This window comes from Gracilinanus agilis, chromosome 3 (genome assembly GCF_016433145.1).
Source record: "Gracilinanus agilis isolate LMUSP501 chromosome 3, AgileGrace, whole genome shotgun sequence".
In the NCBI taxonomy this organism is placed as follows: Eukaryota; Metazoa; Chordata; class Mammalia; order Didelphimorphia; family Didelphidae; genus Gracilinanus; species Gracilinanus agilis.
This window is the reverse complement of record NC_058132.1, coordinates 607,627,286-607,653,372: the sequence shown is the minus strand read 5'-3', so window position 1 is coordinate 607,653,372 and position 26,087 is coordinate 607,627,286. Positions and strand designations below refer to the sequence as shown.

Sequence of the window (26,087 nt, the reverse complement as noted above, 5' to 3'; positions counted from 1 at the left end):
AGGTTATGATTATGTCATGAAACATAGTGAGGTCTCTCTCAGTTTAATTCTTCTTTCCTGTTTTGAACATTAAGCCATTTTCTTGAGGTAATGAGAACATGATTCTATGGTCATCATTTCATCATATTTTATTACTTTTTAAAAGTCACTTTTTATATAATTGTAAAAAATTGTCCATAAAAATAGTCTTTCAAAAATTTTGTGGGAATTGGATTAAAACACTTATGAATAATTACAGAATTATAGCCAACAGTATTTTAATCAACCCCCTACCTGGGGAGTCCCACTCTATTGGTTCCAAAGATGTTTGGGGTAATGAACATCAAGGAGGTGTTACTTGGCACTTATTTTGTCTTTCCAGCATGAACATCTTAAGAGATAATAACTATGTCCTATACTGTATCTGTACCTATAATATCCAGTAGTGTTTGGATATAATAAAATTGGGTTGTTTTTTCAAAAGAAGAAGTATATGTTTTATCTCTTCCCAAGCTTCCTCCCTCTTATTATGCTAAAATGTTTTGGATTATCATTGGGTTTGTGAAATACACATAAAATTATTTTTTAGTCTCACTAGAAATTAAGGTGTGCCAGGAATTTCAAGAGTGAACATTTCTCCATGTTCCATATGTCTCCATATGACTGAAGTAAGACACCTTTAGTTGTTCTCTTAAGTTGATATTTATGGATTTTTTAGTAATTAACAGAAATTGAATCTTTTGAGATCCTGGATATCACACAGTTATAGAATTAAATCACCTATACATGTGGTAGAGGTTTATGTTTGTTTGCAGGAATTGAGTTCAAGAAAGGATCAGAGTCATGTGGATACCACAGAGAAGTAAATTTATAATTCATCAAAATGAGCAATCAAAAGGAGAAAATGTCTAAATTGTTGTCCTTCTGCTGGAGTAGGTCTGTATCTGGAAATATAAATATTAAACATTAACAATAAACAGTAAAGAGAGCTTTTGTAGGAATTATATAAGGCAAATATATGGCCTTCTGGATTGAGTACTGAGCCTATATATTAGGAAAACTCATCTACCTGAGATAAATCTGACCTTGGATACTTACTAGTTATGTGACCCTGGGCAAGTCAATTTACTACATTTATTTTAGTTTCCACATTTATGAAATAAGCTGGAGAAGGAAATGCCTAACTGTTTTAGTATTTTTGCCAGGAAAACCCAATTGGAGTCCTGAAGAGTTAGAAATTACTGAAAACAGCTGAAAAAAAATAAGGGATGATACTCCTAACCTTATTAGTTTCATAAAATCCCAATGCCACTTTTAATTTTAACTGCTTATGAGTTGAAAACTATTAAAATGTATTTGACAGTAAACCAATATGAAGAGCAATCAAATCTATCCACAATATTTTGGTTAAAACACTAAAAAATTTAAGAAAGTAGAAATATATTTGCAGATTTAGGTATGCATGTATTTCTTTGCATTTATATGCATGCCAACAAATATATGCAATGTATGCATGTAGACAGGTTCAAGAACTGGAATCTGAGTTTTCATTTATGAGAGGGTTTTGTTGTGTGTGTGTGTGACTAATAAATCCCTCCTACTAGAACAAAATCTGAGTTAAAGATCATATTTTTAGTATTTCTGGTTATAATTTTACTGAAATTAGCATAACACTTATTAAATACATTGATATACTATTTACTTCAGAATCAGGTCAAAGGAAAACTATTTCCATTAACTATGTTCCGAAAGCATTAATTGTTCAAACTTAGAGGACATTTCCACTCAAGGTATACCAATTATCTCCAATAGCAATGATGTTCCAAAAGATTTGACTTCTCATTGTGTGTGTGTGTGTGTGTGTGAGAGAGAGAGAGAGAGAGAGAGAGAGAGAAAGAGAGAGAGAGAGAGAGAGAGAGGAAGAGAGAAAGAGAGAATAACTTTTTTCCTCATATTGAAACACCTTGTTGAAAAACTTTAATGTTCAAATTAATGCAATATGTATATATTTATTATTAAAATTACAAAAATATATAATAAAACTTTCATTTCATTGCTAATTCATATTGCTAAGGGTTGAAAAGTGAGTTAGAGGAGATAAAATAGAGCACAGAGCACAGGCAACTTTTTCAAGTATATAGTTGAACATGGATGAAGAGATAAATCAGTAACTTAAGAGGATGGTAGAAGATAGTAAAAGTTATATTTTTTAAGGATTTGGAAGTACATTTGAAGATTGTGAGAAAATCACTGGTTGATAGAGAGTGATTGAAGATTCAGGAGAAGTGAGTTGATAGAGGAAGTAATTCGTTTTAGAAAATGGTAGAGGATAGTATCACGTATACCTATAGACTAGTTGACCTCAGACAGGACTTCTTGCAAAAGAGGAAGCTGACCTTTTAAATTTTTGTCAGATACTAGGTGAATGGAGGAAAGAGTAAAAGATAATGACAAGAGATTTTGAGATACTGAGTGTGGAGCGAAAATAGAATAAAACGTTGAATTGACTCAATGTTGTAAAGTAAAATAAGTGAAATGTCCTTAGTTGAGAGGAGAGAAATGTAGTAGAATTGTGGAGGGATGAAGAAATAAAAGAATTACCTTGCTGCAGTAAGGGCACAACTGATGTGAGACAGCATGAATTTCTAATATACCTGACCAACATAGTTCTGAGATTCCCTCTAGCTTCATTTATTGATTTAAAAAAAATGGAAGAGATAAATGGTGGGAGTAATCTACAATTCAAAATGGGCAAAAAAAAGTTCATTCAGTAGACTTAGCAAGAGACCATTTGGTGAGAGAAAGACCAAGTCAGGACAAAAAAAGTTCATTCAGTAGACTTTGCAAGAGGACATTTGGTGAGAGAAAGACATAAAGTCAGGTTCTGGAGTGATAGTGGACATCAAGAAATGTTCCCATGCCTCTTGCAGGAATGGAATGTTTGATGCATGAAAGAATTTAGATGCAGGATGGGGAAAGGGACTCAGTATTATCAGAGGGAAATTAGATCATTCCATCATCAACAATTATCAAGCACCTTTTATGTGCTATGGACTCTCCTAAGACCTTTCTGAAAGCTAAGCTATTCAATGAAAAGAGTGAAATGAAATTCAACGAAAGAAGTGAACAATAAAAGTTTTCTTACAACAAAATGTGAATCTCACATGAAAGGTGAAATACCATGGAGGGGTGGGCAGAGTTAGAATAGGACATAAGTGTGGACTAGATATCAGAGATAAAGATGGGAAAATGAGAGGGAAGGAGCTGAGGAAAATATTATTCTAAATGCAAATGATTGATAAGTACAGGGACAGGGAAAGAATCAGAGAAAGCCATAGAGATAGTAGAGGGTTGCATTGAGAAATACACAGTATCCAAGTAGTGCTGCAGAGAGTGTTGAGTTCAGGCAGGTTTATATAATGGGGTATATGGTAAATACTTTTGACAGTCTTTGACCGGAACAAGCCTGGGAAGGGTGCACTAATGTAGTGTCTGGGAAACCATGATGCAGTTAAGGACCCTTTGGCTAAAAGTATCAACAGAGGGGAAATAGAATGGCATTGACAGAAATTAAAGAGACATCACTAGAGAAAATCTTGACTGGCTTTGCAATTTTGGATAAGACTGATTCTGGTGAGGCCCAGGTTCAGAATCCCACATGTTGGCTCAACTGACTTTCATTGCATGATGTGTGGTGGACACTATGCTAGTAATTGATAATAAAAAAGGGGAAATCGGATTATCTTCTTGCACTTAAATAGCTTACATGTTACTAAGGGGAAAGAATATGGTGCTAGGTGATGCAATGGATCGAACACCAGGGTTATAGTCAGAAAGACTCATCTTTCTGAGTACATTTCAAGTCTCAGATACTTAATAGCTGTGTGACCCTGGGCAAGTCACTTAACCCTGTTTGCCTCAGTTTACTCATTTATAGAATGAACTAGAAAAAGAAATAGCAAACCACTCAAGTATCTGTGAAGAAAACCCCAAATAAAGTCATGAAGAGTCATAAAAAAAACTGGAATGACTGAAAAATAAGCAAAAATCTATATGAAATCACTTTCTTAGAAGGAGGGTGCTAAAGACTGGTAGATAAGGAAAGCTCTCAGATAATAGAAGGCTCTTGAGATAAATCTTGAAATTACATATCAATGATTAGAGGTAAAGAGGAAGAAGAACAATCTTTGTCAGACAGCCTGTGGAATGGCGTGTTTATGAATGAATGAATGAATGAATGAATGAATGAATGAATGAGAAGCATTTTTTAAACCCTTACCTTCCATTGTAGAATCAATACTATATTGGTTCCAAGGCAGAAGAAGTGTAATGGCTAGGCAATGGGGGTTAAATGACTTGCCCAGGGCCACATAAGTAGGAAATATCTGAGGCTAGACTTGAAAGTAGGAACTCCTACCTCCAGTCCTAGCTGTCTGTCCACTGAACCACCTATATGCCCTTTAGGAAAAGCATTTTTATGTGCCTACTATATACCAAGCATTATGATAAGCACTGAGGATAAAAATATAAAGCAGGATGATCCCTGTCCCTGAAGCCTTTGGCAATATCAAATGGTTCATCATCATAAATAAGGGATGTTATTTTATCTATGGAAATGGCATTAGTGATATAATACCACTCTTTGTTACTGCATTCTAAGGAACAGAGGAACTTTCCATTTGGCTGGTGGCTTCTTTTTTGAGTATTCTCTCTCACTGTTTTCTCTAGATCTCAACACAGTGTTTTGTACATAATAAGGACTTAAAACATTTTTTTTATTCATGGAATGTGGATGTAAGAGAATATTTTCATCATTCCACTTCATCATTCAACATATTTCCTAGGCATTTTGGAACTTCAGATTGCATCTTCCAAAGTGCGTTCATTTAGGCATTCAGAGGAAGAGATCGCAGGTACTTTTGGCAGTCAAGAGGAGATGGGTATTGATGGCTACGGCTCTAGTCTAGAGGAAGACATGTTGAACGCAGTAACTCCCCACAGGAGTGAGTAATCCATTGCTGTCAAGCTGCTACCATAGCTGAATGCCATTAATAAATCCATCCCCAAGAAAAAGGTGGCAAAGTTGATGCAGGAGTGAGAGACATGAAGTATCTTTGTTAGTTGGCTTTAAAGGAATGTAATAAATGTGAATAACTAAAAAGAATATAAAAACATTTATACATAAGTAAGGAAAACTGAATATCTATTCATTTTTTCTATTTCTTCCCATCAGCAAAAAAAGATTTTTTTTAGCCTTAAATTAGCTTCGTTACTAGGCGAGCACAGTGCTGAGACCAAAAGCCATAATCCATCCTATAAGAGGTAACTTCTCAGACAGAGTGAAGACATATGCCTAGAAAGGGAGTGTCTGGCTCTGTTTGCTTATGGCATTTGTTTATAAATGTACTGTGTTAGACCTAATGTCCCTCCGAAATGCATTTCTGAAGCTCTTTGTGGTAAATGAAAAGAATCAAGGTAAAAAGCTTTTCTAAATGCAGTGTTAGGGGAGAAAGAGAAAATGGGAAGTTTCTCTTGTTATATCATCTAACCACCCAGGTGAACATCAATATCCCCCATGTGCGTGTTCACGAAATGCTCCTCAAAGGCAACAGTTCAAGTTAAGGAGACACTTTGTTAATGTAACAATCAGAAGCTTCAGAATTTCATATTCGTGGCTTCTGAGTAGTTTATGGATTATGTTAATGCTGCCTTAGCAGTGGATTTCTTTTACATTTAATTTTGAAAGGGTAATTTTTTTTTATCCTACAGAACGCCTATCCAATTCTACACATGGTAAAATGGAATGCAGTTGCCACATACTACTAAGCCCGGAGGTGCATAGAACATAATGTAACCCAGAGATCTTTGAAAATCTCTGTGATACAAGGACGAACACAACTTCTCAAAATCCTTTTACTATAGTAGGTGATTCACTAGTAACCGCTTCATCAGATATTGTCTAAGTGCATACCAGAGAGAGGAATTTCCTAGTATGAGATACTCTGCTTGAAATCTTGCCATTTTGATGTTTAAGCTCTTTCCTTTAAATTATTCTAAAGGTTTTCTAAGCAAAGGGAGAGAGGAAGGAAGAATCCAGAAGCCTCACTCAACTCAGATCTCATGAAGTGAGCTTGCTCACATCATTTTAAAATAAAATAAGTGTGGGGGCAGCTGGGTAGCTCAGTGGATTGAGAGCCAGGCCTAGAGATGGGAGGTCCTAGGTTCAAACCCGGCCTCAGCCACTTCCCAGCTGTGTGACCCTGGGCAAGTCACTTGACCCCTATTGCCTAGCCCTTACCACTCTTTTGCCTTGGAGCCAATACACAGTATTGACTCCAAGATGGAAGGTAAGGGTTTAAATAAACAAATAAATAAATGAAATAAAATAAAATAAGTGTAGAAAAATTTAAGCACTACTATATGTCTATATATGTGTATATGTATATATGTGCACACATATATATATGTACATATGCAATATGATAAATATATGTTTATATCTACAATTAATTAAAATGCATGGGACATGGATATAACAATGCTTTCTTCATTCAGAAATTTCAGAAAAAATGGAAAATTCCAGAAAAAAGAAAGAAAAAGAAAAAAAATAATACCGAAGCACTAGTTTGTCATTTCATTGACTGAAACAAGAGTTTATTAAATGGTACAATTAGTAATCTTGAAGACTTCATTTTATGTTGGAATTTTGTGTGCTGTTGAGTTTACTGTATCTTCAGAATATTAAGGAACTAAAGAGAAAGGCCACTCTAGAGCTTAGAGAGGATATGCCATGGGGGTGATTCAATTTTGTTTTGTTTTGGTGGGTCTGAGGGGAATATTTTACTATTATATGAAGATGGATTCAAAGGTTTGGGGTCCTTTTGTTTGGGAAAATTATCAACAAATTCTATAATATTCTAAAAGATATGAATAAAAGACGCGCTTATCTACCAAATTCTTGAGTATCCAAATCCCTTGTGCCCTGAGAGCAAGAAATTTAAGAAAAATGAGTCAATATACCTTTAGAGAGTAGATAGTGTGAATATTATTTCAGAAGAGTAGAGATTAGAAATACAAATAAGTTTGATAGTGACATATATGAAGACTAGCATGATGGACAATTTGACTAACACCATAGTGTTTGGGAAGGGGAATAATGTATAATTATTCTGAATATCATAGATTGAGGCCATTTTGTAAAGACCTTTACAAGCCTCCCAAATGAGTCTAAGGCATACCAGCAAAGAAGCAGAGTGCAACTGCAGCTTATTTATTGGTCGAGGGAATGACAGGGTTGGATCTGTACTTTAAGAAAAATCAGTTTGACAAAAATCTGAGAAATGGATTGGAATGAGGAAAGACAATTAGGAGTTGAATGTGAAAAATCAGGCTATAGCTAATGAAGACCTGCAAAGTATTCTGCTGAGAAGGGAGGAGGAAGCAGCAGTTTAGAAACCTTAATTGACTTGCATGTTTCAGGCCACGTTAGAAATAGTTACCACAAATATGCTGTGAATCCAGATGGCAGAGCATAGCTGCTTTCAGTGGCATTTGAATAACAGTAGAGAATATAAATCACTTAATAAATTAAAGAGCATTTATTAAGTTCTTACTTATCTCTTACTCTGCTAACCACCTTGTTGATCCGAAAATCAAAATGAAAAAGTCTCTGCCCTCAGGGGATTTCCCTTTTTTTAATAGTGGAAGTAATGATAATTTGGATTTTTTTTATTTGTTTTAAACCCTTAACTTCTGTGTATTGGCTCTTAGGTGGAAGAGTGGTAAGAGTGGGCAATGGGGGTCAAGTGACTTGCCCAGGGTCACACAGCTGGGAAGTATCTGATGCCAGATTTGAACCTAGGACCTCCCCGTCTCTAGGCCTGACTCTCAATCCACTGAGCTATCCAGCTGCCCCAATTTGGAGTTTTTTTAAGGCGTGTCCAGTGGTATTATGCAAGAGTTCAAAGTTTCAAGAATAGAGGATAGATCATAATGTAACCTAGGTGGGATAAGCCTGTCAAAGAAAGAAGGTGAGGCCAAAGAAGAGGTATGTCACGGTGAAAGTGAAGTATATAATTGGGACTACAGTAGATGGATATATATATATATATATATATGGAAAAATAGACTGAGATCACAGGTCACATTTTGGTGTTCAAAATTATGGATGTAGAATTGAATGTGATGATTTTAGTTCAAGTGTATGATCTTTGAAGGAACTTCCACTAATGAAGAAACCCACAATTTCAATCATATTCATTTTCTTATTTTCCTTTCTCCCTATAACTTTTGAAGGTAGCTTCTAGCAATCCATTCTGCTAGATCAGGTTTATTGTCAACACTTTAGTGATAGATGAATATTGATGTCTTGTCAGTGTTAAATAAGAAATCTAAAGATTTAAAATTAGTAACATTCAGTTCCTGGACTTTGTTTAGATATCATATATATATCACATTTGGGCATGTCCAGAAATGGATGTAGAATGGAACCCCTTTATATGGGGAAAGTAAACTATAACACCACAGGCAAAATCAAAACTAATTCTCTCTAGAGAAGACAATGATGAATATCTGTCCTTTATAAATGTAATAAAATGGATATTTTGAATTTTTAAAGCCAAATATTTAGACAGCTATTAGAGTTTAACTTGGCAGGTTTAAATCTTTTCATATCCATTTCTGATTCTTTGTCTTTGCTACTTCTAGAATCTTTCACCCTTTCCATTTAAAAACAACCGACAAGTCAGGGAAGCCATCACCTCTAACTTGTGTATCGTCAAAAGCTGTTTCCCATATGCTTTTCAAAAAAGGCAGCTGTTGTTTTGCATCATTATATGAATTGATATTCTCTCCCCTTAACTTTTCAAAGGAATAGGGTAAAGTTTCCTTTATATAAGATCTCACACTTTATATTACTGTTTTCAAATGACACTGTGAAATCCTATCAAGCTGTTTGTTCTCTTAAAATATGTTCATATCAAATTATGCCTTTGGGAATATTGAAGTGCACTTTAATGGAAGGAGCAACATGGTAGTGTTCTTACAAATGTTCCTCCACTGTGCTTGATGTTTAATGCTGGATTTATTTTAAAATATCTCATATTAACCTTTTCTTAACCCTCTTTACCTACATATTATTTTGTTACTGCTAAGAATGCATTGAAAATAATTACATGCTGTATTAGCAAATGTAGAATAACAAAACTACTAGTTTTTAAGGATATTTAATCTTTAAAATTTAATATTACCAGGTATCAACCATTAAGTAAGATTTGTACATACTGAAGACCATCACTAATATGTTCCTTTGATCTTTAGCCTTCTTTATCCAATAGAATTTGATTCAACTGTTCTAAAGTGCTCTGAATTAATATAGGTAGATACATAGCTCTGCTCAAGTCAGTGTAGTTTGTGTATGCTGGAAAGAACTTGATTTAATTCAAAGTATATTTTGTATGTGAAATAAAGCTGTAAGGAGAAAAATAGCTCAATCAATTTGGAATTCAGGCTTTGGAGAACTAAACATCTCAACCCCTAATGAGCTGAGTCGAAATAAAAGGTTTTTTAAATCATTTTTCAATTGAGAATGATAGCAAATTTAAAATATGTATTATAAACATGGAAACTTTCATACATACTCACACAAATGAGTTTTTAATCTCATGAATTTGGGATTTCCCTTCAATGATATAAATCAAAACCCATCCATGTTTGCCTATCCTATGTGAGTTATACCTATCCTCCCCAAATTTCTCCATGTAGATTTACATATATCCAAGCTGGAAGCCTCTTTCGTTGATTTCTGACATTGTGTGGATATCTATAAAACATTCTGGCTCTCCACCTGTCATTCTTCATTATTGTCACATGACCAATCTTCCTTTACTTCTTACATACATCTACTTCAGATGGAGTTTTAGACAGATTGCAAATTGGCCTGGGCCACTCAGTAAATGACTGAAGCAGAATTTGAATTCAGATTTTCCAGATTCCAAGTTCAGCACTTTACCTATATAACATGTTGGCACAAAAGGAAAACATTGAATTACATGGGTTAGAATAAAAATTTTGCCTGATATCTCTTAAATATCAAAATATTCATATCATTTTATTTGCTATCACAAAAGCATTTTTTCTCTTTTGCTAAAACAAAAGACATTACATAAGTGGTTTATAGATTTTCTGTGGGAAAACCCACAAAATCCCCATATATAATAAGACATAGATGGATCATGAGCTACAAAAATGAAGGTGTTACTTAAAGTGATATCATCCCAGATCCACCAATATATTCTTAAACTGCTATCAAACTCTTCTTTAATAAGATTGACCATGGATGCTTAACACTATTTTCCACTGACACTTGACTAATATGATAAAATATCATTTTTTGAATGATATGAAACTGGGTTATAACACCTTAGATCTAGAGCTTGAAAAAAAACCTGTATAATTAGAATTTGCTCCCTGGGACTCAAAATCCCAGCATCCCATTTATGTGTTTACCTACATCCTTAAATAGGGAGGATATATTTTGATGTAGCCCCGCCTCTTCTTCTTTTTCCCCTGATTACAGCTGGAAACGCAGTCTTTATGTCAGGCAGGAGAATCTACAAACTTGGGTTTACTTTTTGTTAGATAGGTTTGAACTTCTATTTATTTTAGTTTATTTTCTTTCTACTCCAAGTGCTTATTAATAAACTTTATAAAATATAATACTTGGAGTTATTGGATATTAATTTAAATCTTATGGAGGTCATTGGACCCAGTCCCTTCCTTTTTGAAATGAGAAATACCAGAATCAGAGAGTTTAAGTGACTTGCCCAGGGTCACACAGTAAGACTTAGCAGTAAGGATTTGAAAACAGATATATCCTGTTTATAGATTGCTAATCATTTTTTTTATCATGATTACTTCATTATCTTTGAACATCAACTCAAAAAGTCTTTACTGATTTTTGATAGCAAACCAATTCTATCTAATTTTCAATTTTTACCCATAATTGTTTTTGCCTATCAGTGTTAACTCATGGGACAGTCTCCATTGTCATCATCTCTAGTGACACATCCACTAGTGATACATCATGTGCTAAAAGGAATACCAAGAACCTATAAAGAAAAAAAAACAAATAAAACAAAAAAACACAAACCTGAGTGGTTTTCTTTACTAGTTTTATAATTCAATCAATGTCAGGAGTATCCAGAAGGGAATTCTAAGTTAGAGGCTTAGATACTTGCCTAGAGCAGTGATGGGCAAACTTTTTAAAGAAGGAGCCAAAGGAAAGGAAATGCTCATCTGTCAGTCTGTTTCTAAGACAACTCTTTTGTCTTAGTATTGTATCCTACTCATTGTATCCGTCAGATTAGGAATAATGTCTCATAGCTAGATAGAACATTTCAGGGGGCAGCATCTGGTCCACAGGCCGTAGTTTGCCCATCACTGGTCTACAGTATTGAGAAGTTGTCACTGCCAGTATGTGGTAGAGGTATAACTTGAATAAAGACCTTTATGATTCAGGGACTGTGTTTCCTATTCCAAATTGCCTCTCAGAGTTAGGAGACTAACAGGCAGATTTTATTCTATTATTTAGTGTTTTTCAGTTTTGATTCGCACTTGAAAGTGTGATTTCTGTAGTGTATTACAAATCATTTGAGTCCATGGACTCCTTTGAACAGTACCCTGAAAGAGACACAGTACTCTTCCTTTCACTTCTCCTATATTTGGAAGGTGAAGGATAAGAGCTTAAAAGGAATTTAGTTCATTATCATCATAAAGTGATGCATTAAATAATTTACATGGAGTTGTGCTTAACTAGCCATAGTATGTTAACCAGAATTTCAAAAGATACATCCCTCTTCCAATAGGAATTTAAAAGGTATACATATATACATATATATATAATTTGTACATATATACCTACACATAAATACACATTTATGCACATATGTATGTAAAAACAATTATAAAACTACCAAAGACAGACACCCCAAAGCAGTTTATGTGTGATGATAAGCAGTCATCTTAGATCTAGTCTTCAGTCAGCCAATCAAAAATCCTTTGAAATCCCAAATCTCAATTTCCAATCTAAACCTACCATCCTTCTGCCTTTCTTGCCTCCTAGTTTTTATTTCATACATAATTTAAATTTTTAAAATTTATTGATTTTAAAATTGTTATATCAGTTATTCTAGAAGTGTGGTCCTGCCAAGTTGAACTTTCCCTCATAATAGAGAAAAATAATTAAGCAAAAAATTTGTGATATAGTCAATGTATATACCATTTAAAATGGCTCATTAGGTCTCTTCTCCACTGTTGAGAAGAGAGAGGTATGGTTCATTATCTGTTCTTTGGGATCATTATTGATTTTTCAATTGCATTTAGTTTAGCTGCCCACCAATGATCTTTTCATTTATTTTGTTGGAGCCATTGTTATATATTTTATTTTTTTTTATTTTGGCTCATTTTACTCTGAATTCTTTTATACAAATCTTCTGATATTTCTATGAATTTTTTATCTCTTACTCAAAATTCTCAATAATTTCTTCCTGCCCCTCTCTAGTTTCTTCTTGCTCCCCCAGTCCATAATCCAACTTTTTAACTTATATATTTCTCTATCCAACCTTAGGTTCCAACATGAAACATTACAGTAATGTACTCCACAAATCCTAAAATGCTTTTATCCTTCTTGATTGCTGACATGCAATTCAGGGAACAGAGAGTGAGGACATTCTTAAAAGTTGTATTGTGCAATTTCCTCTTTCTGTTCCACAAATGCTAAGTGTGAGGAAAAAAATCATAAAACCAAGACTTTTCTACAAATTTTAATTTTCTTACTTTGATGAGTCCTTGAATTCTGCCTGGCAGTCCTCTTTTTTTTGTCTCCTTTTATCTCATGTGGAACTTCCCATAGTGATTTTTTCTAGATCATTCCTTGATCCACATAGCTTCAACCTTTTCTTGGCCTCATTTTGGCCTCATTGGACATTAGCTAGGTGGGTAGTTGGGTGGCTGAGTGGATAAAACATTAGACCTGGAGTCTGGAAGACCTAGTTTCAAATCAAGACTAAGGCTTAAGCCAGTCACTTAAACACTATTTACCTTAATTTTTTCATCTGTAAAATGGATATCATAATAGTACCTATTTCTCATGGCTAATGTGGGGATCAAACTAGATAATAATTGTAAAACTCTAAGCACAGTGTCTGGCACATAATGTTCTGTATAATATTAGCCATTCTGCATTACTTTATTGAGATCATATCTTCATTCATATGCAGAGATTCAATATATATTTACTCAGTGAATAAATGAATCAATGAGTAATTGAAAACTTAATTGTTTGTTATATGATGATTGATAAAATAATGTTATAGAATAGTGCTTTTAGAGTCATAAATATGAGTTCTTGTATTTAGGAATTATTTCATTTTTATTTTTGTATTTTGGTCATGTAGCATGGTTCATGGAATATAAAATGAATTTAACAAATACTTGTTCAAATAAAGTTGGAGTTCTAACATTTTCTAGCTGCATGAACAAAGAAAAGTCACTCTGAACCTTAGTTTTCTCAGCTATTAAAAGGGGACAATATTATTTGAACACTCCTCACATACTTGTTGTGAGGATAGTGCTTTGTAAATCTTAAAATACTGTTTATTTTGAGGAAATATTAATTTTTATGTTCAAAGAAAACCATATCCTCTGATAAAGCTGTCCTCTCCTCATTTTTTTGTCTCATAGGGAATGACACTTACTTAAACGTTATCTCCAAATAGTCATTTTTTCTGACTTATCTTAACTCCAACTGACGATTACTTTATAAAATAATCAGTAGCATTTATATAATTCTTTAAAGTGTCCAAAACATTTTACATATTCTACCTGATTTGATAATTCCTAATATATTCTAGTCTAGGATTTTATAAATAGAAATACGGGTATCTGAAGTTCTTGTCTAGGCTTTCAATGTAAAAAATGCATATCATGGAAAGAACACTAATTTTATTTTACTGACAATGCAAAAAATTCAAAGGATACATGTGTACCTGTGAGCCTATGATAGAGAAAACCCAAAAAAAAAACAAAAACCTTGCTAACACATAATCCCTTGAAAAGGGAAATTGGGTTGCAAATGAGAAGACAACATGACATTCCAATGAAATACCTCTCTACCAGAGAATCCTACATAGTTTGTCTCAAAATATAATTGCCACCATGTAGGAATAAGCTCCTTTTAGAAAGCAAACATATTTTGGGACAACTGGACAGACAATCCTCTTCCCAATGGATCTAAACTATCTAAATAAGTAATAGATCCACATTCTGCAAGCATCCCTTGGGGTAGGAAAGCTTACACTTATTTCTCCAGTCTCTGATTTACTCAGAAATAGAAATACAATGGAAGAAGGAAGTGAAGAACTTGAATTTCTTGAAACTCCCTTGACAAGATGCCCAATCTACCATCTGTAACTCATCAAGTGTGTTGAAGAAAGTCAATGTCTAGGGCTGAGATACAGGGTGAAAATGGGACGCAGAGAAAGAAATGCTCCATTCTCACTGCTACAATCTATAAGAAAGGTCCAAAGAAAAGGTAAAAAATAGGTGGAGGTAAAGTGGTTGGTTGCCTTTCTTTTTGAGGCCAATATAAAGGAGTTGGACTACCAACAAGAGATAACACTCAGAGTTCTAGCACCTCAGGGGCAGCCACAGTAAATGATATGTCATGCAGTAGTTCCAAATCAGCCACTTCATATAAGGGCAGCCCTAGTTTCTCATAAACAAAAGTTGTCCTTATTCCCTTAAGAATATGATAATGGTAATGCTCATAGTCTATATAGAGAAAGAAAAGTATAAATAATCTAAGGCAAGAACACCTTTTAACAAACTTACTGATTTGACAAGGCAACTACCACAATACCCAACTCCCACAACTACCACAATACCCAAATCCTGAAAGCATTATATAAGTAGCAAAATGAATTATTTTGTTTCTAATATAAGATGTACATGACTCACTTTTTTTCAAAGCCAGTTTACTTTTCCAAATAGTTTATGTGATAGATATTATCAATTTAATGAAGGGAAAAAACCTTACAGGAACCTTAATTTTTAAAAAAAATATCTTCTTCATTTAAAAATCCCTACAAACCTTGAAATGAGTGACTAAATTCATTTGTAGGCAATCCTCCAAATTAAAGGAAACTATTTTTTAAGAACACATAATTTAGAAGTAGAGTCTCTAGAAACTATATATATATATATATATGTATATGTATAAATATATGTGTGTATGTGTGTGTTTATATACATCTATAATTTAACAATTATTTTTAGTAGGAAAAATCACAATCTTTATGTATTTTCTTAATATACATGTTCATTGGAGAAGTGATGAATGTGAAAATGGGCAAATGTTGCTTAATAAATTAAGCATAAACATAAATGACACTTTTTAATCTGACCCCAAATTCTACAAATTACTGTAGCATCTTTATTTGTGATACATATAACAGTTTGATTTTTATATATACTTTCCAATTATTGCACCATGCCCATATGTGTTTACCTTGGTGCAGTCTGTCAGTGAATATAGAGTTGATTCCTTTAATTAGAATCTTTTCTCAAATGTGTATATTTTATTTCCCATTTCCCAAATCATTATTGTCCTTGCATACACCAAAGATTGTAGGCTTTTTGAGATCAAAGGAGCTCTGAGATTGTTCGTGGTCAACCATTTTTGTGTCATTTTTTTTCCCCCAGAAGCCAATCAATATGATAGATAAAATTTAACTCTTTTTTGTCTTATTTTTGGGGCTCCTCGGGATGACTTTTAAATGTTTGTATTTTAACTTGAAAGATGAACAACAAGCAAATTAAAAAATGACTTAATTGAGAAGATTAATTTGAGGATTTCAGAAAGACTGAAGCTTGGAATGTTTTGTCTCTTAACATAGATATATCTTTTTTATTTTTTTTTCAGTCTATTCGAGAAGTCACTGGGTATGTCTTGGTGGCTCTTAATCAGTTTCGTTACCTGCCTCTGGAGAATTTGCGTATCATACGTGGGACAAAACTTTATGAAGACCGATATGCACTGGCAATATTTTTAAACTACAGAAAAGATGGGAATTTTGGACTCCAAGAACTTGGTCTGAAGAACCTAACTGGTAAGGAAAATATCTCTCAATGGTCATGTCATTCTTTATGCCACTCGTTTCTTCCTTTGATAATCTGATAGGCTATTGTATGGATCTAGTTAAACATATATATAGAAGATTACATTTGGGATAATTGTATATATGTGCATATATGAATATTACAAGTATATTATAGGTTGATACATATAACTTAGCTGTATAAAGGTACCAGGATCTATTTTCATTATAGAAAATATGATTCCCTTCTGTTTATTTCCAAACATTGTAAAGTATAAGAAGTAGCATAATGCCATATCTCAGGCAAACAGCAGTTCATTCAAAGGAAATGTTCAGCGACCATGAAAAACAAGATATGAAACAGGCTTAGGAAAGCGATCTTGGGTGGTCCCAAATGGACAGTAGAGCATATCATCAAATCATAGCAATAAAATCCTAACTCTGACTGCCCTTGGGGCAACTCACTCTGTATTTACCAATACCTAAAGCTTTATGTTTCCTTGAACTATTTCCTTGTTTTGTTGTTACTGTTACAATTACTATAGCTTGGCAAATATATTTTCATCACTGATGAAATCTGTCCAATTTTTTTGTATATTTTAGACTGCTTTATTCTCTAAATAATATGTAATAGCTAGCATCTACATGGGGTTTGGGGGTTTGCAAAGCATTTTTTAAAAAATCTCATTTTATCCTCACAATATCCCTGAGAAGTAGTTTCTATTATCATCTTCCTTTTGTAGTTGTAAGCACAGAGGTTGGGACTTGTCCAGGATTATACAACTGGCTAATAAGTATCTGAGATCAGGTTTGAAATCAGGTCTTCTTGATTCTGAGTCTAGTGATTTATCCACTGTGCTATCAATATGCCTGAATTTAGAGTTTGAAGTAACATAGAGAATAGTAAAGAGACAACCTATGTTATGTACCTAAGAAAAATAGGTCTAAAGAAATTATGACTTGCCTTAAATCCATATAACATAATTAGTAGTAGAATCTGGATTTCAAGATAGGTTGTCTTGCCTTTGAATCAAATATCCTTTTCATTATATCATACTTTCCCTTAAAACACTTGTATTATTATCATGTTGCTAAATTTTATTTTAAATATCTATATCTCTTTCTCTAAATATATATAATTTAACAAATTAGATATCACCATTTTAGAAAATTATCTCAATTTATCAATTATTCCTGATGTTATTTTTCTTTCCAAGTTTATTGAGAGAGCCCAGGAAATATTATTTTAAATTCTGAATTGTTTATGAATATTGAATTTGTTAAGTAGTTATTAAGATTTTAAATCATGATAGGGACTAGAATTATATCAATGAAAACTATAGAGTCCCTGCTCACATAAATCTTGAAATCTCATTTACAAAAAATAATAACTCAAAATAACTAAAATTAAGCTTAAATGTAATTGAAATTCACAGGAGGGATCTAAAAGAGTCTTTAAGTATATAAGACAATTTAAGAGAGAAATAATTTCTAGTCAACAGATAAGAAAGAGACATCATTTAGCAAGATTTTAAGAGTTGAAAAGAATCTATTCCATTTAAGGGAGGATAGCTAGACTATGGAAATTCAATCAGGAGAAGAGATGATGAGATTTGGGGCCTATAGTGAATATATATATATATTTCTTTATAGAGTTTATCACTTGTACATAATGAAATACATTTCCAATTATGCTTTTAAGTATATCTAGCATCCATATAGTGTCCATTATCAGTTTCATATCTAACATTCTGAATTTTAAATGGGTCTTAAGAATACTAGAATATTTAATATCCAGAGGTAGAAATTACCTTTATCATTCCACATTCCACCATTCCACATGCCATACTCTTCAAAAGATCTGGGTTCAAATCTCAGTTTGTCACTTATTACCTATATGAACTTGTACAAGTCACAAACTCTTTAGACTTCCATTTCCTCCTCCATAAAAATGTCAGGGTTGGACTAGAAGACCTCTTTCTGAAATCTATGTTTACATTTTGTAGAATGAATCATTAATAAATTACTGATCACCGTACCTGGTGGTAGTGGGAGAGTTTGCTTTTTTCCCATATAAATAATTAAGCAATTTCTAATAATTTATGAAATTATTTCTGTATGATCTTGGGGAAACTCACACTTCTCTGAACTTCAGTTTTCATATCTATAAAATGAGGACATTTGGTTAGTTGACATTTAGTGTTCATAATCTACTAACTTGTACCTATGCTTATCTATCTTTTCTGATCCCCATTCTTCTGTACTATATTGGTAATGATTCTAAATCCTAGAAAAAAATTTAAATAATGTATATTGACCATGATGAACATTATTTCACTATATAATTTTGTGAAAAATGTCAACACACTAGTATTGTCTTACTGTTAAAAATGAAATTCACAAACATTCCATTCTGCTGTTGGTATATATTGTACGTACATTGTCACAGGGATTTATTGTTATTATTGTTTTTGTTGCTGTTCCTGTTATTTTTTAAAATAGAGTTTGGCCACATTTTATTCAACCACATTTTAGAGGAATAAGGATGAGAAACTAAATTTCTGAAAGGATCTGAGGATAGTAGTGACATGGATTTCTTCAATAATGAAAGTACTAGAGATGATGAGAGTTAGTGGTGATCCCAAATCACTTCAAACTTCTAGGTTACACCTTCAGCATTTTCACTTTGTATTTCTTTCCAAGATGTGTGTTTTTTGTGTTGCTTTGTTGTGTTAAGACTCCTATTCAAGTGGGGAAAAGGCCTGGGGTAGTTTGGGGTGGATGCCTGAGAACTGCTTGTAAATGGGATGAGTAGGAGAAAATTGAAGGATTAAAATTAGGATCTAAAAATAATACGGTCTAGTTAAAACAGGAATAGAGAACAATCTATTTTCTGCATGATTCCTCTCTGATTATATTAGAGTAGAAATGAATGGAGTTGGGTTCACACTTTTCTAACACTTGAATCAAGCTATTATTCACTGTCTTAAGATGTGCTAATTGAAGAATCTTCCCTAGTAGCAAAGCCACCTCTAAAGTTTTTTCTTATTTTTTTAATATTCACATTCAATAACAGTATTGATGAACTATTCAATTAATGTTATTGCTTCATAAAAGGGTCCAAATTAGGCCAGACTTAAATCTGCCTTAAATTTAGCATATATAACATTCATAACAAACATACCTGCATAAGTTGTGGGTTATTGCTACCAGGAATTGACAGAGTTACAGTAATATTTTACTTGAATCTAACTATTATTTTAAAAATCATATCTTTACTGTTCTACTGTATTTCAAGGAACCTGAAGTCTTTTCTCAGATTAAATATAATAAGTGACACAGAAATGATATTTGAGTTAATGAAAAGGATATTCACAAAAAATGGGCATCTTTTATTATTATAGTCATTACCACTTCTGTTATTATCATCATCATTTTTGTTTTTTACTATTTTCTGAAGTAAAAACAGGGAAAATCAAAGGCAGTTTGAAAATTTGTCAAACATTATATTTCTTTATAACAATTTATTTGTTAGTCCCAGTTGTATACAGGTAGATTTTGATAAGCACAAACCATATCACAAACTAAGCCAGGCAAGAGTCTTTGAAACAATTGAAACACAAACCTGATATTAAATAAAAACTCAGGATGTGAATCTCAAGAGAGTTACACACTAGGTGTATGAAATTCAGTATAACAGTTCAACAAATATTTATTCTGCCTACTATATATTAGACACAGCATTAGGCGATGGGATTATCAAAGCAAAATCAGATTCTGCTCTTACTAGATGTATAATTCTTCCTGATAGGTACATGCAAAATAGATATAAAGAGATTTTAGTAGCACTAGTAATTGAAGGGAGTGGAAAGCAGTAGTTTCATGGTGGTGGCCTTTGAACTGAGACATGCAGGAAATAAGGGAATCTGAGATATAAGTGAAGAGGGAAGTCATTTTCAGGGAAGGGATTAGACACTCCATGTCGACTGATTAACAAGACAAGTTTGGTTGAACTATGTTCTGAATAAATGGAAGTCATTATGCAATTAGTCTGGAAATACAGATTTGGCCAAGTGGTAAAAGGTTCTAAATACCAAACAGAACAGTCATAGAAATGAAAACCACAAAATTTCAATGGTGAATGAGGGAAGAATTACACACAAGGTAATTTGAAGAGAAAGAAAGGCCAACAACTGGAAAAGGTGGCGCAAGGTTAAGGGAGAAAATTCAATAAAAATCTTCAGAGAAAAGGTAACACTTCTCTTGATCAGATAAGAATTCTGTTAGACAAAAAAGAAGTAGTATATTTTAAAAATGCTTGGGAAAATGGTATGAAGTAGGAAAAAGGAATATTCATTTCATGTCATAGGTTTCAATTAGCTCCATGTGTGTCTGTCTGTGTCTGTGTTTTTGGTAGAAAATAAAAGTTTTAATATAAAGAAATAAGTCCCTACTGAGGTACAGGAGATAGAAAGTATCTTTTAAAAATTGTTTTTATTTGAAATGGCTATATGTGGCTATATGGAACAAAATTATAAAAACAATAGTAATTCATTATATTTAAAGCTATATTTTGTGTGGTATATTCCCTATATATGATTTTCATAATGTGAAAAAAACATTTTAGTAAATACTTTAAAATATTTCTGTTGGATTTAAATGTCGATCTATTCCTAAATTTAGGCACATATAATATGATACAAGCATCCTACAAAAATCCACTTGTCCCCAAAATTTTGGGGATACTGAAAAGTTCCTTCCAATTTTTAACTCTAAGTGATTCTTACATAAGATTTATCTGCAAATGTCACTGCATGATTATATTGTAAATTCATTATAACTAAATGAATTGTTCATTACTAATATTGTTTCATCTACTGCATGTTTTCCTGTAACCATTGAATAGTTTGAAGCCAAAATGTTTAATAATAATAACCATAAGTAGAATCTACATAGAACTTTAAGGTTTTAAGTTACTTTACATATGTTAGCCCATTTAATTAATAATTTAAAGAACTATCTTGTCTAAGAGGTATAGTCAAGAACCTACTGGCTTGGAAGTCCTGAAAACTTGAATTCTCTTCCTGGATTTGAGCCCAACTTACTATCATTGTGGACAAGTCCCTTCTGTGCTCTCAATGTCTAGTCTATAAAATTAGAAATTGGGGATAGACAATACCCAAGTTTTCTGAAGATTTAACTGATCCTATAATTTTAATTCCAATAACTTTTTTTTCTCTTTTAAATCAAAGTCCTTAAGGGAACTTAAGGTGAGAGGTAAGAAATGGATGGTGAGAAGGTATAATTTTTAAAATATACGGTCTGATTTGTTATTTACTGATTCAGTTACTCACCCTTAACCATAGGGAAGAAATAGAAAATTTGGAAAATTCAAGAAAAAAATGGATCATAAGTTTCAAACCACCTACCAAGAAAGAACAAACTGAAATATGGTGAAGTCCACTAGCCTAGTACATGATTGATCTCTTTGTCTGCATACTGAGACTCCCGTGTGAAACTTTCCTCCAGACTGTTTCTAGTAGACTTGTGGATCACATTATTTGTAGAGTTATCAGAGTACCTTTGTTTAAGACAGACCTTACTTGCTGTAATAATGGCTCCAAAGTGTAAAAATGATGGCACAGGTATAGCAGTTCTTCCTGTATTCTCTGATTAGATAATCTGCCAATTCAGCTACCCGTAGTTAACAGTGTTGGATTATATCCATCCCTGTCCACAAGTAGGTTAATATCATATGCCCTGTGATTATGAGATCCTACTCTATATGTGAAATTTGAAGAGGAGTGAATACAAATTGCTTCCCTCATAGGTTTCATAATGCCTTGAATATGTATAAACTTTTATAAACATCATAATGATATAAGTATTCTATTGAAGTAGAAAACAATTTGACTAGAAGCTAAATACTCCAAGTAGTTGTGGGAAGGGAAGGTAAACCAAGAGGGGGAAAGCAACAGTTAAAGTAGACATTTAGAGAGCAAAGTTTCAATTTCCATTTGCAGTTGAGTTTGAAAAGAAATAATTTCCCTTAAAATAGTTCTTTTATTATGTGGTAGAATATAGCATAATAACTTCTCTGTAGGATTTCTTTAACCAGTTAATGAAGAAATATTCATTTAATTAAGGGAGGGTGGGCTTTTAAATTAATTTTATCCTGCCTCCCTTTCCTTCCTTAGTGAAAAGGTACCAAATAGTCATTTATAAAGGTCCTTCTCATTTATTTATTTATTCATTATTTCATTTCTCCCTGGAGAATAAAAAAAAAAATGTCTGGTGCTAGGGTCATGACATATTTATCTTGCCTTCTAATGGAGTTCTAGAAAGTTATGGAGATTCATTTTTAATCTAAAGTTTTGATAAGGCCAGGAATTTGCATAACTATAAACTATCTGTACTATTTAAATATATATTCACCTTCATTCCTAAATTTCATTGATAATAGAATACTTTGGAGAGAAAACTTAGAGGGAGAATTGATAGAGTAAAAGAAAACCTTAAGATCACAATTTATTATTTTGAATTAATTATATAATAACAGAATATTAGAATGGCAGACACTATATAGATAATCAAACCAAACCATGTAATTTTATAGGAGAGGTGACTGAGGCCCAGAACCAATAAATGACTACTTGGGTAAGATCTGACTGAGAGTCACTGGGAAAACCAATGCCAAAAACCACCTCATTTACCTCCCATTTCCCATTTCTCTTTAATGGCAAGTGGCAATGTGTGCTGTGGATAAAGTGATGGATGCGTGGCCAAGTTGTATATAAATTCAGATGAGTGAATGAAGTTCTCAAAAAAGGTGCACAAACATTTGTTTGATTATTTGACCCAAAACTCCTTTCAAATTAGCAGTGTTGTTGGAACAGCCTCAATTTATGGCGCAACATCAAGTTTATAACTGACATGCTATTGTCGTCCACCTGCTATTTTTGAGTCTCCCATGGGAACATGAGGGTGTATGTGTATGTGTGTGTGTGTGTGTTTATGTGTGTGTGAATTTTTTTCTACTTCTTTAAATACATATTCAAAATAGTCTCCTATTACATCACTGAGGTTTTGAAAAGAGACTCATTTAGTCAAACAGATGTTTCTCCTTCCAGTGCCACTTCTGATATAGCTTTATATATGAAATCTGTTTCTTTGACAGGGAGATGCCTGGGGCTTTTCTTCCCCCCTCACCATTTCTATACTATCTTCCTTTTTTATGGTTCATCTTCTCTTCTTTACTTCACTACAACCTGGCAAGCACCTGTTGTCTCGGTGCCTCATTTCAGACTCCCATCAAGTTTCACCCGTCATTGACCCTGACATTCATCTTGACCTAGACTACAGACATGTGCTCATTCTTGGAATTCCCTTTCTGATACCGGAGAAGTCATTCTTCAACTATTCTCGGGGCTCAGTAACCCATAAGTGGGTCAAAATAGACTAGTTCAGGGATTGCTATGGAATGCAGACTGTTTGACAAAAGGACTAAAATGCTTCATGTTTGTACTGGAAATGAAACATAGAATTGTCTAATGTTTATGTTAACAATATTCCAGAAATATTCACATTTTAAAGAGAAATTATTTGAGAAATGACTGTGCTAAAAATATCACAAGATATAAATAGCAGGCTTCAGATGGAATCAGTCGAAGGGACATTAGTTGTTGTTTTTAACATGAAGGAATCATTTTTAAGGGGATAGAATAAGTTCTAGAATTGGTGTTTGATTCTGCTTTTCAGACTATTGACATTTGGGCAAGTAGCATCTGTTCACTAGAGGAAAAAGACTATGGTGATTTTCTCATGTTCCTGCAGAAAATATACCCATATGTCTATTTTCAGAGAAATAGTGAGGATGTTATAATAACTGAAATGAGATGATCACCTTTTATGCTCATTTCTTGGACTCATTTGTCTGGCTACTGAATAGGTCATCTGGTAAAGAGGCTTAAGAAATCATTCATGAGGAAGGCAGATGGTTAAAGTAGAGGAAACTAAGGAAGACAAAGATCAATTGACTTACCCAAGGTTACATGACTGTTGTAAGTGATTGAAGCTGAATTTTAATTCAGAGCCACCTATCGGCCAGGCACTCTAAACACTGTACCCACCTAGCTGCCTCATGAGAGTGTATCGATGGCATAACCAGTAAAGAAGAGGTAAAGGAGAATTAGGAAGTAGATTTAGGCAAAGAAGTAGGTGTTTTCTGGATCCTGATGAGCAAGTACAGCTTATTACAGTCATTACTCCTACTGTTGTTCATCACATCTTTATTGGAGATCCCTTGTTGTTTCTCTTAGTTAAATTAATTTGGCAATGAACTATATAAGAAACCTAGTTACAAATGAAAATTCTGTCCATCCCTCTTAGATACACAGGTTAGGAAACATAGAGGGTAAAATTTCCAGTTTATGACCCCAAATACAGGTATCAATGATGAATGAGCTAAAATCTAAGCAAGAGGATTCACTATTTAATTTTACATAGAACTTCCAGATTACAGTTCCATTGGTAAAATTTTTATGATTTTCTGGCTAATTTTTAAATAATCAATTTGTCAATGGCATTAGAAGATAAATTCATGATTCATGTAGGAATTATGCTACTGAACTACTTAATATCTAAAGTCTTTTCCATGTCAAAATTTCTATGATTTTCCAGTAGATGTCACATAGAAGGTGCTATGTATATGAGTATTCCCTTCCCTTTGCTCCATAGTAGGCTCTAAGTTGAGGAGGCATTGCAATAATAATGAATAACTCATAACTGGAAAGTGTAAGGATACTTTTAATAAGCACATAGACAATTCCAATTTTGTTGGTAGGATATAGTTTATTAATTCATTTTTTAACTCCATGCTAATAGAATGTAAATTTTTTAAAGTAAAGTTGCTAAATTTTAACATATATGTACCATAAAAAATTTTTAAACCTTTATATACCATACAAAAATGGTTTAAAAAATTCACATAGCTCAATTTTATTGGTAAAGGTCTGTGATCTTTTGGAAATGTTATGACTATGCAAATATTTGTTGTCCATTATTTTTCAACTGGTTATTCCTCTCAGATTTGAATAATTCCAAACTAACATCATATAGCTGTAATCATTAAGTAAATATTATGTTTCTAGCAAATATTTGAACACAAAAAGCAATGTAAAGATGGGAAGTCATGTGTGTAGACATTATTAAAATTGCCATTATTTTATTCAGGGATATCTGTGAAATCAGGGATACATTTTAATATGAGATTCTGCTAACCTCTGAAAGGATAACATATTAAAAAATATTCAGTGGGGAGCAGCTATACAATATTTCAGGGAAAATGCTAAAAGTAGCATGGTCCTATTTTGATAAATATATTAAGATTTAGGCTTATACTATATTATTTTAATCTTCTTTAAGATAATGTGATGATTGGCTTAAAAGTGACTTTGAAAAGAACATTTATTTGTTAACCCTTTGAACTCAATAGTTGCCAAATTACAGACTTTAGCAATTACAGGTTTGAAACTCCTAGTTTAGTCCACTTTACTCATCAAATTTAGGGTTTGTGTTAATGTTTAGGCAGTCTAGACAGAAATATAACTAGATTATAATAAGAGGATGGAAACCTAAGCCCTAAATTTAAGAGGCGCTGACTGTTCTTTGAGTCATGTAGCAACATAGAAGCAATAGAGGTCAGCACCTATACAATGAAAATAGGTAGTTAGAATAAGACATTTCTACCTTCCTTTATCATCAGCCAGTTCATGGTCACCCTCGTAGTTGGTTTATTCCAGGGATCCCCTACTTCACACACACACACACACACACACACACACACACACACACACACACACACACACACACTTACACACTGCTTTGATCAACAGTGCATTTTGTGCTAGGCACCCAGAAATAGGTGGTCCTCATCCAAGTTTTAAACATTCATAA

General features: G+C 33.2%; 1 protein-coding gene across 1 annotated transcript in view; it reads left to right on the top strand.

The window, feature by feature from the left end:
* Positions 1-26,087, top strand: part of ERBB4 (erb-b2 receptor tyrosine kinase 4) — a 1,378,308-nt gene that overhangs the window by 711,315 nt on the left and 640,906 nt on the right. The window contains exon 3 of the mRNA XM_044670735.1: positions 15,959-16,145. Within this exon, the coding sequence (XP_044526670.1) occupies positions 15,959-16,145 (187 nt within the window). The remainder of the gene's footprint in view (positions 1-15,958; positions 16,146-26,087) is intronic.